Source organism: Schistocerca serialis, chromosome 9, assembly GCF_023864345.2.
Source record: "Schistocerca serialis cubense isolate TAMUIC-IGC-003099 chromosome 9, iqSchSeri2.2, whole genome shotgun sequence".
In the NCBI taxonomy this organism is placed as follows: domain Eukaryota; kingdom Metazoa; phylum Arthropoda; class Insecta; order Orthoptera; family Acrididae; genus Schistocerca; species Schistocerca serialis.
The window spans coordinates 287600491-287619912 of NC_064646.1; the positions used below are offsets into that span (position 1 = coordinate 287600491).

Consider the following 19422-nt stretch of genomic DNA (forward strand, 5'->3'; position numbering starts at 1 on the left):
TTTTTTAGGTGAATGGGAATTTGCAGTCCACAAAATGGAATTTGCACGTCGTCTCTATGGTCCGACAGTGAATGTAGTGCTTATTGCATTATGAATTAATCTGTGTATGGTGTGTGTAATGCTTGGTAGGAAGATGAGTGGCAACGTAGCACTAGCTTGTTACGTTTTTAAATGCTATGTCCTTGGCTGTCGCTTCCACTGCGGCCGCCGTCTACGCCTCGGCCTTGCCGTCTCCCTCCGAAGAGAAGAGGAATGACGTGTACCTCTGGTACCTGATGTTCCGATACACTTGCCACACGGCAACGCCCTGCGGTTTGCCATCGTGCCAGGCGCCTGCATCTGACACTGTTCGACCTCGCTGCGCCATCCGCTGCAGTATGGAGGCGGAACGTTCAGTGGACACTAAAAAACTAAAACTAAACACCGTCCGACCAGGCTGTGGAAGGCGCAACGGTACCGACCGGCCGCCGTGCCATCCCTAGCCCACAGGCGTCACTGGATGCTGATATGGATGGGCATGTGGTCAGTGCACCGCTCTCCCGGCCGTACGAGACCGGAGCCGCTATTTCTCAATCAAGTAACTGCTCAATTTGCCTCACAAGGGCTGAGTGCACATCGCTAGCCCAACAGCGCTTGGCATGCCGTATGGTTACCCATCCAAGTGCTAGCCCAGCCCGACTTCGGTGATCTGACGGGAATCGGTGTTACCACTGCGGCAAGGCCGTTGGCGATCAGTGGGCACAGCCAGCACTATTCCGCATCCGCGAAGCCATGTGACGCCGCCCAATTCCTGGTATCCTTACGCCGGACGGCCTGTATAGGACTGGCAGCTGCAGCTCTCCAGAAGAGTGCGCCGCCGAGTCTACCGCCGAGTAAACGACGAGTCAGCGCTACAGCACTGCCGGACGAAGACAACGCCAGTGCACCACCGATCGTGACCATAACCGATTCCGGCCTTGTGGAGTAATCAATGGTGATAGTCTGTGTGCTTTCTCTTGCACATTCATAGAACTGTATGCATAGAGTGACAGTTCTTATCAGATCAGGACGGTCTCTTGTGTCCTTTGTAGAGATAAAATTCCTGTTGTTCATGTTTTCTTGTTACTTTCTCAAAGAAATAAATTCTATATTTCAAGGCTACATGGGAACTGGCTTCTTTTTGCGTGTACTATGCCATGACCGGACACTTCATTAAACAATTCCATGGGAAATAGTATTGTACATTAGGGATAAACCGAAAAATGTTTCGCTGTTGTGAACTCTAGCGGATGGAGGCTCCAGTCTTGATCCAGCCATCCTGTTTCGTGAGTTCCGTAAATTACCTGAGGAAAATGCCGGGATATTTCCTAATATAACGCCAAAGCCGACTCTCTGTCTCACTCTGTCAAACTAGACCTGTTAGTATCTAATGCCTGAACATATGAATTACGTTTTTTTCTTGTTCTTAAACTGTAATACCATGACATGTCCAGTACCCTTGTGAAAACGATCCACAAATAAATAAAACTACCAGTACTACTATTATTCATTGGGTGTGTTGTGTGGTGTGACACGTCATGACAGTTAGGCATGGTCATTTTTTTCGTATGGCTAACACTTGACATGTGGAAGTTTTCTTCGTTATGGTTATATCTATTCTACATCTAAATCTACATTTATACTCCGTAAGCCACCCAACGGTGTGTGGCGGAGGGCACTTTACGTGCCACTGTCATTACCTCACTTTCCCGTTCCAGTCGCGTATGGTTCGCGGGAAAAACGACTGCCGGAAAGCCTCCGTGCGCGTGATCTCCTTGGTAGATATAAGTAGGGGTAAGCAATATATTCGATACCTCATCCAGAAACGCACCCTCTCGTAACCTGGACAGCAAGCTACACCGCGATGCAGAGCGCCTGTCTTGCAGAGTCTGCCACTTGAGTTTGCTAAACATCTCCGTAACGCTATCACGCTTACTACATAACCCTGTGACGAAACGCGCTGCTCTTCTTTGGATCTTCTCTATCTCCTCTGTCAACCCGACCTGGTACGGATCCCACACTGATGAGCAATACTCAAGTATATCTCGAACGAGTGTTTTGTAAGCCACCTCCTTTGTTGATGGACTACATTTTCTAGGGACTCTCCCAATGAATCTCAACCTGGTACCCGCCTTACAAAGAATTAATTTTATATGATCATTCCACTTCAAATCGTTCCGTTCGCATACTCCCAGATATTTTACAGAAGTAACTGCTACCAGTGTTTGTTCCGCTATCATATAATCATACAATAAAGGATCCTTCTTTCTATGTATTCGAAATATATTACATTTGTCTATGTTAAGGGTCAGTTGCCACTCCCTGCACCAAGTGCCTATCCGCTGCAGATCTTCCTGCATTTCGCTGCAATTTTCTAATGCTGCAACTTCTCTGTGTACTACAGCATCATCCGCGAAAAGCCGCATGGAACTTCCGACACTATCTACTAGGTGAAAAGCAATGGTCCCATAACACTCCCCTGTGGCACGCCAGAAGTTACTTTAACGTCTGTAGACGTCTCTCCATTGAGAACAACATGCTGTATTCTGTTTGCTAAAAACCCTTCAATCCAGCCACACAGCTGGTCTGATATTCCGTAGGCTCTTACTTTTTTTATCAGGCGACAGTGCGGAACTGTATCTAACGCCTTCCGGAAGTCAAGGAAAATGGCATCTACCTGGAAGCCTGTATCTAATATTTTCTGGGTCTCATGAACAAATAAAGCGAGTTGGGTCTCACACGGTCGCTGTTTCGGAATCCATGTTGTTCCTACAGAGTAGATTCTGGGTTTCCAGAAATGAGATGATAGGCGAGCAAAAAACATGTTCTGAAATTCTACAACAGATCGATGTCAGAGATATAGGCCTATAGTTTTGCGCATCTGCTCGACGACCCTTCTTGAAAACTGGGACTACCTGTGCTCTTATCCAATCATTTGGAACCTTGCGTTCTTCTAGAGACACTGCTGTTAGAAGGGGGCAAGTTCTTTCGTGTACTCTGTGTAGAATCGAATTGGTATCCCGTCAGGTCCAGTGGACTTTCCTTTGTTGAGTGATTTCAGTTTCTTTCCTATTCCCTGACACTTATTTCGATGTCAGCCATTTTTTCGTTCGTGCGAAGATTTAGAGACGGAACTGCAGTGCGGTCTTCCTCTGTGAAACATCTTTGGAAAAAGGTGTTTAGTATTTCTATTGCGGTGTTTAGTATACCTGATGTTAATTCATATAAATTAATTTGAAAAAATATTATTTAGAGAATTTTCAGTATTATGAGCGTATCGTATGACCTGTTTTAGACACACAAGAGGGCAGGTGTTCAGAATGTAGTAAAGAAATAAGTAGTCCACTGTGCAACTTTCCGCCACTTCTGCCTAAAACTGACCACGAACAGTTTCTGTAGGCTATATTATCGAAAACTGAGACCCTGGCTGTGTAGAAATACGGGATACTTCTTACAAAAAAGTAAAAACTCTTTATTACGAATCTTCCTTTGGGAGATGGTCGGCTATAGAAAAAAAAAGATGTAAGAAAATGACTAATTTACTGCACGTGGATATAACAACGAACTAAACCAACATAAATTATTTTCTGGTGTAACAACTGAGTTAATTTTGAGCTACTTACATCGAAAATCTGGCATTTTATAGCCATTTTCTGCAAAATTGGTGCTATCAAATAATACATAACGGCATAGGGGCCTCACGTACTATGCTATACCCTGCCTAACAAAAAGAAATGAAGCATCCAGAGGACTTGACCGGATGTCCTTGTGACTTCGACACGTACACATCGGCGGCGGGTATGCAACACACTCTTAGTTGCAATTTGCTGTGACACATCACAGTACATTACTGCTGGTTGTGCTTAGTCATGTTACCAGTTCTAGTATGGGATATAAGGGGCATGAACGGCGCCAGATGTTAAGTGATAACTAGAAGGATACGGAGGTGCGGCGTACTCGTGTGACACAGCGCTACAGCAACCGATCGAGTCCGAAAGGGGCCTCATTGTGGTTCTGCATTTGACCGGTTTGTAAGTCCGTGCAATATCCGGATTTGTAGGGCATTCGGATGGGACAGTGGCTTGATTTTGGACTGCATGGGAACATGATGGCAGCCATTCTCGTCGGCATGGATTTGATCAACCATGTGTAACTACAAAAAAGGGAGGCTCACTGGTATTTTTCACCAAGCACATCGTAACCCCTTCACGTCTGTGGCTGGCATCTGGTAACAAGTAATGGACTCTCTGAAACATTTTGTTTCAACCCACACGATTGGCCGTAGACTATCAGCAGCTAGACTAGGATATTACCGACAGACGCACAGGCTGCTGTTAACACTACAGCACAAACGGCTGCGTCGGGGCCAGGAAGAAGTAACTGCTGATGAATGGGCTGGCAGTGTGTTCAGTGATGAATCGCAATTGTGCACAACCCCCTTTTGACCATCTTTGGAGAGGCTGGTGGCGAACTGAGTACAAGTCCCATTCTTCTACTGTTTTGGAGAGGCACAGCGGCGTTTCACCAGAGACGGCATGTTGTGGGGAACCATCTTTTATTACTGCAGGTCATGTCTTGTAGTGACGGCAAAGTAGTGTGTCACAGCAGGCTTCGCGCCACTGCTGTGGTACCGCTTTTCAATGGGACAACACTCGTCGACGCATGGAACGTGTCTGTGTTATTTGAAGTACTCCCGTGACCAGAAAGTACCCCAGATCTGCTACTGATAGATCATGTGTGGGGTCAGCTCGGACAGCTCCGTCTCAATGTCAGTGTCCAGGATCTCAAGGACTAGTTCCAGTATTTGTGGCTCAGCCTGCTCAAGCTAGTATAAAAAGGCTTCGACACACTTCCCATCCAAATCAGTGCTTGCATCCAGGTCAGAGGTGACGCAATATCGTACTCATAAAGTGGGTGACAAGTTCTTTGTAAATTTGACTGGATTTTGTAATCACTGAAATAACATCACATACCATATCAACCTGTCAGGTTTCATTTCATTTCTCCCTCCCTTCCTGGGTGAGTCACTTTTTCGTCCGCCAATGTGCATTTTGGTCCAAAAGATCGTGGTTTACCGGTAGGATATGCGGTAAATTGCAATATCGACTGTTATAAGGACGTGCTTACATCAAGAATACTTACCAACTTAGCTCCATAAACAGGCATTAGTATCTCCCCAGTATGTTCGTACGACTAAAAATGATTTAAATCGCCTCTTCTTTTGGTGTGAACGTTATCTTGACAAGTAAGTCACTTTGCGCAAGTGGTTAAGCAAACTGAAGCACAGATTTCCCGCTTGTATCATCACTGTCCTCACAGCAGAGAATACAACATTTACAGAATCATTATGGATCTTTTAAGAGATTATGACCTCAACATCAGTGGTTCCCAACCTTTCTTAGACATTAGCTAGTGAGCTAGTACCCTCGCCCTCACCTACCCCTCAGCAGTCTGTTGCCCCCCCCCCCCTCCTCCTCCTCCTCCTCCTCCGCATAATGACCAACTTTAGCACCAAACTAAGCAGTAGAATGAAAGACTATTCTCGGAACACTTTTATTTTAAAATAAGAAAAGATGAATGATATTTAGTTTGTGTGTGTGTGTGTGTGTGTGTTAGAATGGTTGATGATGGAATTCGTGGTGCACGGCAGGTGCTACCCAAAACGCCTTCTCAGATAAGAAAGGTAACTATCCACAATGAGGGTAGACCATTGTAACGAGACATACTTCCACTGCACTACTCGTCTCCATTGCGGAACTTGCTTGACCTGCACACTGCAACCCCATTTAAAATCAACCACTTTAAAATTTGTGCACTATACTTACTGTTTGTAAATCACTTCGTTGCTGCACTCCTTATTTCTGAACTGACAGAACTTGGAAGACTTTGGGCTGTTAATGCTTTGTGTCTGACCACAGACGCTACCATTAATAATAATAATAATAATAATAATACACAAAGCAATTACTATATAAATACATCAGCTACACCATTGCAATTTCATAACCACTTCTACAACCCTTTAGATCACATAACATCAACAGATACGAAGAAAGTAAATTGGAAAAAGAAAACACTACATGGCAAGCACCCGTATCATCCAACACAGCCACACATCGATCAAGACGCATCCAACACATGGCTAAGAAAAGGCAATATATACAGTGAGACGGAAGGATTCATGATTACAATACAGGATCAAACAATAAACACCAGATATTACAGCAAGCATATTATTAAAGATCCCTATACCACAACAGATAAATGCAGATTTTGCAAACAACAAATAGAAACAGTAGATCACATTACAAGCGGATGTACAATACTAGCAAACACAGAATACTCCAGAAGACATGACAATGTAGCAAAAATAATACATCAACAACTTGCCATACAACATAAACTAATAAAACAAGATGTTCCCACATACAAGTATACACCACAAAATGTACTGGAGAATGATGAATACAAATTATACTGGAACAGAACCATTATAACAGATAAAACAACATCACGTAACAAACCTGACATCATACTCACCAATAAAAAGAAGAAATTAACACAACTAATCGAAATATCCGTACCCAATACAACAAATATACAGAAGAAAACAGGAGAAAAAATTGAAAAATACATCCAACTGGCTGAGGAAGTCAAAGACATGTGGCACCAGGATAAAGTTGACATCATACCAAGTATACTATCAACTACAGGAGTCATACCACACAATATCCAACAGTACATCAACGCAATACAGCTACATCCAAATGTATATATACAACTACAGAAATCTGTAATTATTGATACATGTTCAATTACCCGAAAGTTCCTAAATGCAGTGTAACATATACTGTACAGTTAAAAGGAAGTCACGCTTGATCAAGGTCCGCGTCACTTTCCATTTTTAACCAGACATAACGTCTGAGACAGGAAAGAGAAATAATAATAATAATAATAATAACACTGTTATTTAACTTAGTTCTGGATAGAGTCATGGCAGAATGGGAAAAAGAACTCAAAAAAGAAAAGTACTGGAAACCAATATCACTGGGAACCAAAAAAGATGACCTACAAATCCCCTACTTAGCCTACGCAGACGATCTTGCAATAATGGCAGATTCTAGTGAAATGGCAGTCAAACAGATAGAAACCTTAAAAGAGTGTGCAGGAAAAGTTGGCCTACAAATATCTTTTGAGAAAACGGTGTTTACAACAACAAATCTAGAAATTTCTAAGTTACAAACCAAATATGGAGAAATTAAGAGGGTACCATACTTTAAATATTTAGGAGAGATAATTTCTGAAAAATACTCACAACAAGAAAGAATATTAAAAGCTCGTAGGGGTCTAGGGCTGGTCCAAAACATTTACAATAAAAAATGTCTATCTATAAATACAAAAATTAAACATTATAAGTCGGTAATTAAACCAATAATGCTATATGCCAGCGAAACATTGACACTTAAAAGGAAAACAGATATGGAAAACCTGAAGAAAGAGGAAAGGAAAATCATTAGGAAAATTCTGGGACCAAGATGGACCAAAGAGGGGTATAGATTACAGAAAAATTCTAAAATTGAAGAATATTCTAACATAGAGATAGACATGAGGAAGAGGCGTCTAAAATTCTATGGGCACATAATGAGACTTCCCGATCACAGACTTACAAAAAAAATAGTAAGATACGTAGCATCCCTTGTTAATGGAGGAGAATGGATCAAAAATGTAAAGAAAGATCTGGAATTAGCCAACATTACTACTGAAGACATGAACAAAAGAAACAATTTCAAACTTAAAGTTGACAAATGGGAGGTCAAACCAGATACAAAAGCGCCGAGAACTGGAACAAAATGGAGCGAAGAAAGAAAAGCTGAATTCTCGCAAAGAATGAAGACCTGGTGGGCAAACAAGAAGAATAAGAAGCCCCGGAAGTGAACCATCTTTACTTAGCGTCTTCCATGTTGGGAGCTTTACGACTAATAATAATAATAACACTGTGCACTGCACTATAGTAGCCCTTAAGTATTTACTGCTGTGTCATGCTGTCAATTAATTCATCTATCTGTTTAGAAGCGAGTAATAAAGCAATTTCTGGGCTACTGCACGTACTATATAGAACCTGGAGAAGATATTTTCCTGGGATACTTAGCATTTGTTACGTATACGTCTCACTGTTATTTGCGATGTACGGGACAAAGCACAACATATGGGTGAAGGGGGTGGACTACGTGAGGAACCTGTAACCTCCACCGCATTAATTCTACAAATTGAGAAGAAGTAATTACTTTTAACTTACACAATCAGTATTATAGTATTACAAAATTGTGATAATAGTAATGATCTTTTAAAATAATTTGCTATCTTGACTAGAGCAAAATCGAATCGTTTAGTTTTTACTCCTCAGCAAATTTCATTTTACCCCTCATGGGTCAATGACCCCAGGTTGGGAACCACTGCACTACATAATCGAGTGTTTATTCCCATGGAGAGCTTCTGTATCAATCGTACCTATTGCTTAAGCTTTACTTTCTTCATCATGCGACCAGAAGATTACGTAGAAGTTTCATTTTAGAACAGAAAAGTGTATTTGTATTATTATTTACTATTATTATTTACCTTATTCTCTACGACTAATGTAAATAATTAGTACCTTTTGCCAGTCACCATGATGAACCAATATGATTTTTTATCAATGATTTTGCACTATGTGTGTCCTACCAAAGTTTTTTTAACCAGAGCACACTGATTAGCCTAAGTGTTATGACCAATGCTCAGCCTATATGCGGAGCAGAGACGATTGGGGAGTCATTCTAGCAACGGTACGGACCGCAAATGGGGAAATCCACTGAGATGAGAGACTTCAACAAAGGACAATTTGTTGTGGCCCAATGCCTGGGAGCGAGCATCTCGGAAACGACGAAGCTGGTCGGTTATCCGCTTTCCACTGTCATGAGCATCTATGGAAAGTGGCTCAAGGACGGTGAAATCACGAGTGGACCTGAAGGCTTTTGACGCAAACGCCTCATCACAGAACGTGCAGGTCAGAGATATACCCGCTCTGTAAAGCAGGATAGGCGACAATCTGCAGATCTAAGAACAATACAGTCCTAGAGCGGACACAAATGTCTCGCAAAACAGCGTTCAGTACACGTTTTTGGAAATGGGGCTCCGCAGTAGACATCGTCAATTACGATTGCATTGGGCACAGGGTCACAGAGACTGGACCGTAGAATAATGGATACGTGCCGCATAGACGAATGAATCACATTTCTTGTTACAGTAGTCCTATAGCCGTGACGAATAAGCCGTCATCCATCCAAAGAACGCTCGAAATATGCACCGCACCACGGATGCAGGTGAGTGGGAGCAGTATTGTGCTATGGAGGACATTCACCAAGGCTTCCATGGGATCTGTGGCGATAATATAATGCATCATCACAGCTACAGACTACTTGAACATCAATGGGGACAACTTGCATCGCTTCATGTTTCATGTCTTCAGCGAAGGCGATGTTATCCTGTAGCAGAATAACTGTTCATCTCACCGTGCCTCCAGGAGTATGACAATGAATTCACGTTTACGTCTTGGCTACAAAATTCGCCTGACCCGAACCCGTTCGAACACATCCGGAAAGCTATCGGGCGCCATCTCCACGCCCACCAACCAACAGTCCGTAATTTATGGAAATTGCTTGACCCCAGCGTAGACATTTCGTGCCACGTACCTCCAGAAACCAACCAAGGACTTCTCGAACCTATATCATTCAGAATAGCTGCTGTATTGCATTTCAGAGGTGGACCAACACGCCCTTAAGGAGGTGGCCACTTCGTTTTGGCTCATCAGTGTTTGTACCAGTCATGTAATAAGATATGTGCACCAGAAGCCTTTTCCAGAGAAGTCTATCTCCTGTGAACAACGTAGCCGTCTCAGCGTTAGTGGTCACGGAATGTCTGGCATTTTTTTCGGTTTGAACTTTGTGCATCTGGGAAGGGATGGTGGTGAGAAGGGTGGGGGAGAGGAACTGCGAATTTGAAAAAATTGTCTAAACCTTACTCTAGTCAATGTACTAGATAAATATTTTTATTGATAACCTCTACGACCACTACATTCTTTCTTTAGAGGAGTACTAGCCCTGCATGTTTTGCAGGAGAACTTCTACGAAGTTTGAAAGGTAGAAGATGAGGTAATTTCGAAAGTAAACCTGTGAGGACGGGTCGCCAGTCGTGCTTGCGTAGCTCATTCGGTAGAACACTTGTAAAGTAATGCTGATGAGTAGGAAAAACAAACCGGCAGTGTTCGAATACAGTAGTAAGTACTTCCCTGTTTGAGACAGTCACGTCTTTTAAATATCTGAGAGTAACGTTGCAAAGCTATACGAAATGGAACGAGCATATGAGGAGTGTGGTAGGAAAGGCGAATGGTGAACTTCGGTTTATTGGGAGAATTTTAGGAAAGTGTGGTTCATCTGTGAAGGAGATCACATTCGTGGGTGCTGCTCGACTGTTTGGGATCCGCACCTGGTCGGATTAAAGGAAGACATCGAAGCAGTTCAGAAGCGGGCCGCTAGATTTGTTATTGGTAAGTTAAAACGACACGTAAATGTTACGGAGATGCTTCGATAACTCAACTGGGCATCCCTGGAGGGAACGTGAGGTTCTTTTCGAGGAATACTGTTGAGAAAATTTAGAGAACCGGAATCTGAAGCTAACCGTAGAACGATCCTACTGGCGCTAGTATATATTTCCATGGAAATAAGATACGAGAAATTAGGGCACATACGGAGTCATATAGACAGTCGTTTATCCCTCGCTCTGTCAGCGAGTGGAACAGGAAAGGAGACGACTACGTCTCCATCTGCATCTACATGGATACTCTGCAAATAACATTTAAGTGCCTGGCAGAAATAAGAGGGGCAGATCTTGAGGAACAACGTAGGCCCGATCAAAGAAAATAGTGAATTCAAGGAGACATCGCAAGAAAGAACCCCATACACAAGATTATAAACACCATTCGTAGGAGAAGGTTCCTTTTCAAGGCCACGTTGAACGACTGAGTTCTACGTGAGCACAGGGAATTTCCGTTACATTCTAAACAAGAGAACGAAGGAGGCATGGTCCACCGAACTACTAAAACATATGCAAGAAGTGGGGATACCACTGGAGGATATCCATAAACACATTCCGCTCAAGAATTAACTCGAAGAATGGCTTCTTTTCCAAGAAAAGACAGTGCTAAAACTGGCAAAATATAGACTGAAGTGAGGAAGGAGCAGCACAAGAAACGAATGCGAGAATACTAGGCCGAAGTTATTGGCGCAAGGAAAAGGAAAAGTCCAGCTGAAATAGCATGGTCGCGGATGGCCAATACGAAAGAAATTAGAATCATTATTGTTATCATCATGTTTATCTAAGCAGTCTTACGCCCGAGAATCTTCATTTGAAGGTTCAAGACTCACCAGTTGCAGCACCCGCATCATGTTCTGGCCGTTGATGATGACGGAGCCTCTGCCGGCAGTCTGCAGGACGATGTCACCGTGCAGTCCCGAAACAAGCTTCAGGTGTCCGTTCACTGTCTGTATCCGAGGCCTGAAACGAAAAATACTTGTATATATTATCTTACTAATGGTGGACAGTCTCAGTCCTCAGTTATATTTATTCAGTGTGTCAGTAGATTCATTTAACTCTGTCATTACCGACTGCTGCTATGCTCGTGGTCCTCTCAGCTACAAGAAAGGAAAATGAGGAAGATTATTCGTTGAACCTTACCCTTTTCATTCAGGCTCGTTTCAATACATTCTTCAGGGCAATAGTTTTATAGTAATTTTTATATAGGGACACAGATTTGTATCGAAGAGTCAATGCTAAGATGTTGGATGATTTCTAACCCAAGAAGAAGTTTGTGCAATCGATTAGATTACATAATTAATCAATTTGTCCTCGGATGACACATAAAGAGAAATTATATTCATTAGGAAAAGTATTTAATATGATAAAACCTGTGACATATGATGTTCGCTTTGGGAGAAAGCTGCTGGTTTGTTTTGGTATGTTTCCTAATGCAAAAATTCTTGCACGTTGTAATTTTACAGAGCTAAACCAATGTCACATTTGAGAAGTCCCAACAACAAAATCGTCTGGGTAGATTAAATAACACAAATAGAAAGTGTAACAGGAAACAGCAGTTCTTTGTATTGTATAAACCAAACATCTGATTTCTGCTTCTATGTATACAGGAATCTTTATGAGGGGTAAAATACAAGAAGCCATTAAAAAGGAGCATCTGAAACCCACTGGTTATTTCTTTGCTCAATGCTTTCTTTTGCATTTATTACCTATTCAACACAGTTATGGATCTTCTAAAAGTGGGGTTAAGCAGTTATTATGACTTACACGATGTCTAACCAAGGTATCTCTTTTTCCTTGACACGTTTTACGTAACTAAAGCAGTCGTAACCTCAAACGTTCGTCTGAGCGCCAAGTTCGTGGTCCCTTGTCTCGACCAAACAGTGTGATTTAACTCAAACATCCATCACTGTAGAGACCCTCCATTTTTCACACAGAGCAGAAATCAAATTAAACGCCCAAAGAGGTTCTACGTCGAATGGGACGCCGAACCCTGTACTTTTAAATTTGCTTATATGGTCTTTAGCTCCATGACCATGTACGCCAAATGTACAATTAAACAGAAAATAAATGGAACAATGAAACTGGACCCAAGTAGAAATAACTAGTGTCATTTGTGTTGTGTACCTTGTGGAAGATTGGGTGTGTCACAATTAACAGTGAAAACTAACATCGGGGAAAGTATTTATTTGTTTATTTCTGAAACCCTATCCTCCAATATTTCCAAAGCAGATCGTATGATACATGCATAACACTGAAAATTCTTTGCGTAATGGTAGTTTTTTTTAAATTTTCGACTCTAATAGTGGAACAATAAAGATATTAATTCACATAGTATATATATATATATATATATATATATATATATATATATATATATATATATATATATATATATAAAACCATAATTAATTATACAAACAATATGAAACGGACACAAGTACTGAAACAAAAATGAATGTCTTAGTTTGTTTCTAATGTTGATTTGTCTTGTTGCCCTATGATTTGCCTCGTAGTTTGGATGCACAAAATCAACCAGTGCATTTCCTGCAAATATAATATTTGCAGGAAATATTCTACTAGTATATTACGAGTACAATTAGTGTGCAACTCACCAAGCCCCAGTCATCACAACTCCATTCGAGTTTCGTACATTGTGTATTTAAGGGAACTTGTGTTACAAGAAACAACGAAATGAAAACGGAACACTCAGAAAAACGTTAATCAGTTGTTTATTATCTCAAAAGTAATTGCCATAACTGTTGATACCTTTATCCCTCAGTGAGACAAAACGGTAACTGCCTTCATGCATAAATGCTTGCGGTTGCCTACGGGACCATAATTGTACCCAGGCGTGCATCTCTTCTTCCGAAGCAAATTACGCCCACGTATGTCTTTCTTCAGGGCTCCAAAAATATGGGAATTGCATGGGAGAGATCGGTACTGGTTTTTATTTTTTTATTTACACTTCAAGTTCGGTAGGACCAAATTGAGGAGCAAATCTCCAAGGTCATGGAACGCGTCAGTACATGAAATTACAACATAAAAGTAATAACAGATAAAAATAAAATGTTTACAAACCCAAAAAAGTCAATCCATGAGTTTAAGAAAACGCAATCAACAATACAACAAGAATTAGCTTCCTTTTTCAAGGAACTCCTCGACAGAATAGAAGGATTGACCCATGAGGAAACTCTTCAGTTTCGATTTGAAAGCGCGTGGATTACTGTTAAGCTTTTTGAATTCGAGTGGTAGCTTAAGAAAATGGATGCAGCAGTATACTGCACACCTTTATGCACAAGAGTTAAGAAAGTCCGATCCAAATGTAGGTTTGATTACTGCCGGGTATTAACTGAGTGAAAGCTGCTTATTCTTGGGAATAAGCTAATATTGTTAACAAGAAATGATAGTAAGGAATATATATATTGAGAGGCCAATGTCACAATACCCATACTCGTGAACAGGGGTCGACAAAAGGTTCGTGAACTTACACCACTTATTGCCCGAACCGCCCGTTTCTGAGACAAAAACTCCCTTTTGGAATGGGAAGAGTTACCCCAAAACATAATGCTATACGACATAAGCGAACGAAACTAAGCAAAGTAGACTAATTTTCGTGTCGAACGATAACTTACTTAAGATACCGTTAGAATAGTAAAAATTGCAGCATTAAGTCTTTGAACAAGACCCTAAACGTGGGCGTTCCACGACAGTTTACTATCTATCTGAACACCTAGAAATTTGAACTGTTCAGTTTCACTAATCATATGATCATTCTGTGAAATTAAAACGTCAGATTGTGTTGAATTGTGTGTTAGATACTGTAAAAGCTGAGTCTTACTGCGATTTATCGTTAGTTTATTTTCGACAAGCCATGAACTTAGGTATGATGAACTGCACTATTTGAAACCGAGCCAATGCCACAGACAACATCCTTTACTACCAAGCTAGTGTCATCCGCAAACAGAAATATTTTAGAGTTACCCGTAATACTAGATGGCATATCATTTATATAAATAAGGAATAGGAGTGGCCCCAACACTGATCCCTGGGGCACCCCCCCCCCCCCCCCACTTGACTGTACCCCACTGAGACCCCACATCTCAGCCATTCTCAACATTGTGAATAATGACCTTTCGTTGTCTGTTGTTAAAGTAAGAGGTGAACCAATTTTGAACTTCTCCCCATATTGCCAGCCGGTGTGGCCATGCGGTTATAAGCGCTACAGTTTGGAACCGCGTGACCACTACGGTTGCAGGTTCGAATCCTGCCTCGGGCATGGATGTGTGTGATGTCCTTAGGTTAGTTACGTTTAAGTAGTTCTAAGTTCTAGGGAACTGATGACCACAGATGTTAAGTCCCATAGTGCTCAGAGCCATTTTTTTCTACTCCCCATATCCGTAATGGTCCTACTTCTGGAGCAATATTTTGTGATCAACACAATCAAACGCCTTAGTTAAATCAAAAAATATGCCTGGCGTTCGAAACCTTTTGTTTAACCCAATCAGTACCTCACATAGAAAAGAGAATATATCATTTTCAGTTGTTAAGCAGCTTCTAAAGCCAAACTGCACATTTGATAGCAAATCTTGTAATATAAAATGATCAATTTTCCTTATATACACAGCCTTTTCAATAAGTTTAGCAAACACTGATGGCATGGAAATAGGTCTAAAATTGTCTTCACTGTCCCTTTCTTCTTTTTTATAAAGTGGCTTTACTACTGAGTAATCGTTCAGGAAACTGACAATTCCTAAAAAAAAGTTACAAATATGGCTAAATACTGGGCTAACATGTGCAGCACAGTAATATTCTGCAAGCACTCCATCATAACCATGAGAGTCCTTAGTCTTCAGTGGTTTAATTATTTACTCACTTTCCCCCTTGTCTGTATCAAAGTGAATCAAGAGCTGTCTCTAGCTTGAGCAGAAATGCTCTGAAGTCAGGGTTAGGCGACCTATAAACAGCACCAAGTAGAAGTTTAGTTTCACAACATTCAACTGCCCCTGCACAACACTGAAATATTTGATCAGTGCAGTTCCGTGATAGGTCTATGGGCTCAAATGGAATACTGTTTTTTACGTACATAGCCACTCCCCCACCACGCAAATGAACTCATTGAAAAACAGCCAGCTAATCTGTATCCTGGTAAAGGAAGCCTCTGAATTGTCATTATTTAAGTGGTGTTCCATCATACCAATAATTTCAGAGTCAACATCTATAAGGTGTTCACTAACTTTATCTCTAATACCTCTTATATTTTGATGAAATATGCTAATTCCTTCTCCACTTGGAAACATGACATCCTCTGAAGGTGAGCCCTTAGTTAGAGAGACTTCCTTTAAGCAGGTACCTATCAGCTGCCTTCAGTATAAAAAAGGTGCACCTCTAACACCAGATAAATGCAGGAAATTTTCCACGAGTGATCCCGCCACTACCCACCACATTGTCACATATAAACTTTGCCAGCCTAAATCCACATCTAATTAGGCTCAATGTCACCGATAGTCTACAACGTTACTTCCTCAACTCATTGTCACCGATGTTCTACAACGTTACTTCCACAAGGTACATGTTAAAATTTACTGTACACTAGTACAAGTTGAAACAAGTGTTTCACGTATCGTTTCGCATTTGGGAACAATATTGCACTCTTCCCTGCTGCGAGCTGCGTATTCTTGTAAACACCTCCCTATCATCTCCTAAGACTTTAAAGTATCTGCAAGTAGTTGCTCCAGTTATTGAACTGCATCAACGGTCGCAGTGTGCAGTTCACTTTTGATATGACTCCAGGCAGAAAACTCCTGAGGAGGTCGAGATACAAGCCCCGCTGGATTGATCCGTCTTGGACCACAATGGCGCGTTATATGTTGTCTTCGGTCAGCAGCCAAGTGTACTGACGCCCCATAGATTCCCCAGTGTTGCGCAAGGGGAACATATTCGGCAATCCTGGAAGTTTCTGCCACAGAGACCAAAGGTACCCTCGACCGTCAAGTTTCCTTAGAAGGCTGTGTGGCCCAATGAGATGATCACCTAGTACCCATAACCACACATTCATTGAGAAACTTTGCTGGTACGGTGACTCATGAAAATCATGTGGATCGATTTTGTGCTCAATTAGATGGGGACTTATTCGAGAAGTTCAAATTTCAAATATATATGTGTTAATTGAGACGCAATTTCACAGTGATGTAAGTGGCTGATCGTAACCTATTATCTCGCAGAATGCTCGTTTGAAGACTCACATTTACTTGAAAGTTTTTGCGTCCATTGTCGCATATTTTCTCCTGTATCAGTTTTAGTTATTAATTTAGATACACCCCGTACACATTAATGAAAAATCTAGTTACAGTTAGCTTCTATGCTGGAGGGAAAGAGACGGAAATAACAGGAATAGTTCGGCGTGGCACGTGACCAGGCGTCAACATGACAGTCAGGAGTGGGATGGACGAGACATGTGCCTGATCGTGAATGTCCGACGCTTGGAACAGTGCGTCTCCGAGGTCATACAGTCACGTACCACCGTGTCGAGGGTACACAGTGAGTGCTTCGGTACATGTAAAACCATAGCCAGCTGCTATGGCAACAACGTGTTGACAACAGCAACCACTCCTAGTCACTGCGGATGTACGAGCCACAGTACGGTAAACCACTCGTCAGTTCAATAGTTTACAACGACAACTCGTGAACAGCCATAACATTCTCAACAGTCTCCTTCCTGTAGAGTACAGAAGTCACTCATTGACATGTATGCCTCCGCTCAAATCATTTCTTAACACAGCTAACTGCACTTTGTGTAATATACTATTGCCGCAAGCTGTCACTTTTTATGGTCATTTAAGTGTGAAAATGGCTCCATTGAAACCGCTGTATGTAATATGTACGAAAACTAATATGGACTCTTTTAAGATTAGATGGAACGATATTGTCTTCACCTAATGTGATGCTGCGAAATCGCAGAAAACTTAAATTAATGTGGACATGCCAGAATTGGAAACCAGTTCCTCGTGATTATAGGTCAGTTTCTTGATAAGCGCAACACCTAGTTGGATGGACGTTACTTGAAGAAGTGCGAGGTGAAATGTTATACACGAGATGCCATTGTTAGTGATGAGAAAAGCAGGTTATCTAAGTACCTTTGATAAAATCGCTCTCTAACTACCAAAACCCTCAATCAGTACATTAAAAGTTGCAGGAAGAATGTGCCCTCTGCCTCGTGATGACTGGGTGTTGTGTGATGTCCTTAGGTTAGTTAGGTTTAAGTAGTTCTAAATTCTAGGGGACTGATGACCATAGATGTTAAGTCCCATAGTGCTCAGAGCCATTTGAACCAAAGAATGTGCCTTAACGACTCTGAGAACGTATTCAGGGTTGATAACACCGCATTATGGTGCATAGATGTTCAATCAGAAATCTAGGCTACGTCCGGTGCTACTACAATCTTCAAACCTGATTTGTTTTTTTGTGTGTGTGTGTGCGTGTTAAAATGCTACTTCGTATAAACTGAAATCTGATGTATGTAATGGAGATCAATCGCCGATAACAGAAATTAAAAACTCAAGAAAATTACTAGAAAGAAAAACACTAATAAAATGCTAATGATCTTACAAAACACAAACATACTCTCTCTCTCTCTCTCTCTCTCTCTCTCTCTCTCACGCGCACACACCACACATACATACACACACACACACACACACACACACACACACACACACACACACACGCATGCGCGCTCTAATTAGATATGGAAACTGGGGATCTTGAAGGCAACACAGTGATATATACTTATAATTGGAATATGCTCAGCTGAACTAGTTGATTCGTTTTTCTGCTTGTTTACTCTGTTTTAGCCCGTCATCCAGCCAGACGCTAACGAGTTTTACACATTCTGTTTCATTTAGCTTGTGATAACTAATAACTACTTCTAGTATCAACTGGCTGTTTCATTTGTTTATAAATTTTTACGGTGTGCGTCTTTGTGCGAGTAAGACTTTAACTGTTTTCTATGGACCCCTTGCTTGCCTGTTCAGCCACTATCTCGGCTGCCTCTGATGTAGGCAAGTTTGGATGCTTGATTAGCTACTCCATCAGCAAGCATTACAGAGTTTTGAACAGTTCCTTAGAGACTCTGGAAGGCCACGTACATGGACTAGAAACACGAGCAGATCCAATACCAAATCCTTTGCGACTCCACAGTTTGTGTTCCCCACACTGCATCTCGTCCATTTCTGTGGTGAAGTTTGCCCTTGCAACTCCCAACTTCCTATCATAAAAATTCATCAACTTTACAACCGAAGCTGGTGGCTCAGGGGTCAGGGGAGAGCACTCGCATTCCGAAGAATGACAGTTCAAATCCTCGTCCAGATATCTAGAGTTAGGTTTTCTGAGGTTGCCCTAAATCACTGCAGGCAAAATGTCGCAGCGGTTCCTTTGAAAAGAACATGGCCAATTTCTCTTCGCATTCCCAAGCTGTGCTCCTTCTGTTGGGTTGGTGCACAAGTTCGTAGCGTTTTTCCATAAGTTTAATAAACACAACAGATACTCTTAACAGAGACTTTAGTCATAATAATGTATTCTCCTTGACTGTTTACAACAGTCTGGTAACGCTGGGATAACTTTTCGATTCTGCAACTGTAGAAATCACTTGGTTTTGAGGAGGAGAACTCGTCGAACCACGTACGGAGCGCATTTTCATCCGGGAAGGAAGTTCCTTAAAGGTTTTAAGACAGAGAGCGATAAAGGTTGTAATGGTACTTGAATTACGTAACCATTACGGCA

The 19422-nt window shown here is 41.5% G+C and overlaps 1 protein-coding gene across 1 annotated transcript in view; it reads right to left on the minus strand.

Moving 5' to 3' along the window:
- Positions 1–19422, minus strand: part of LOC126419763 (cubilin-like) — a 753686-nt gene that overhangs the window by 712851 nt on the left and 21413 nt on the right. The window contains exon 3 of the mRNA XM_050086938.1: positions 11475–11604. Within this exon, the coding sequence (XP_049942895.1) occupies positions 11475–11604 (130 nt within the window). The remainder of the gene's footprint in view (positions 1–11474; positions 11605–19422) is intronic.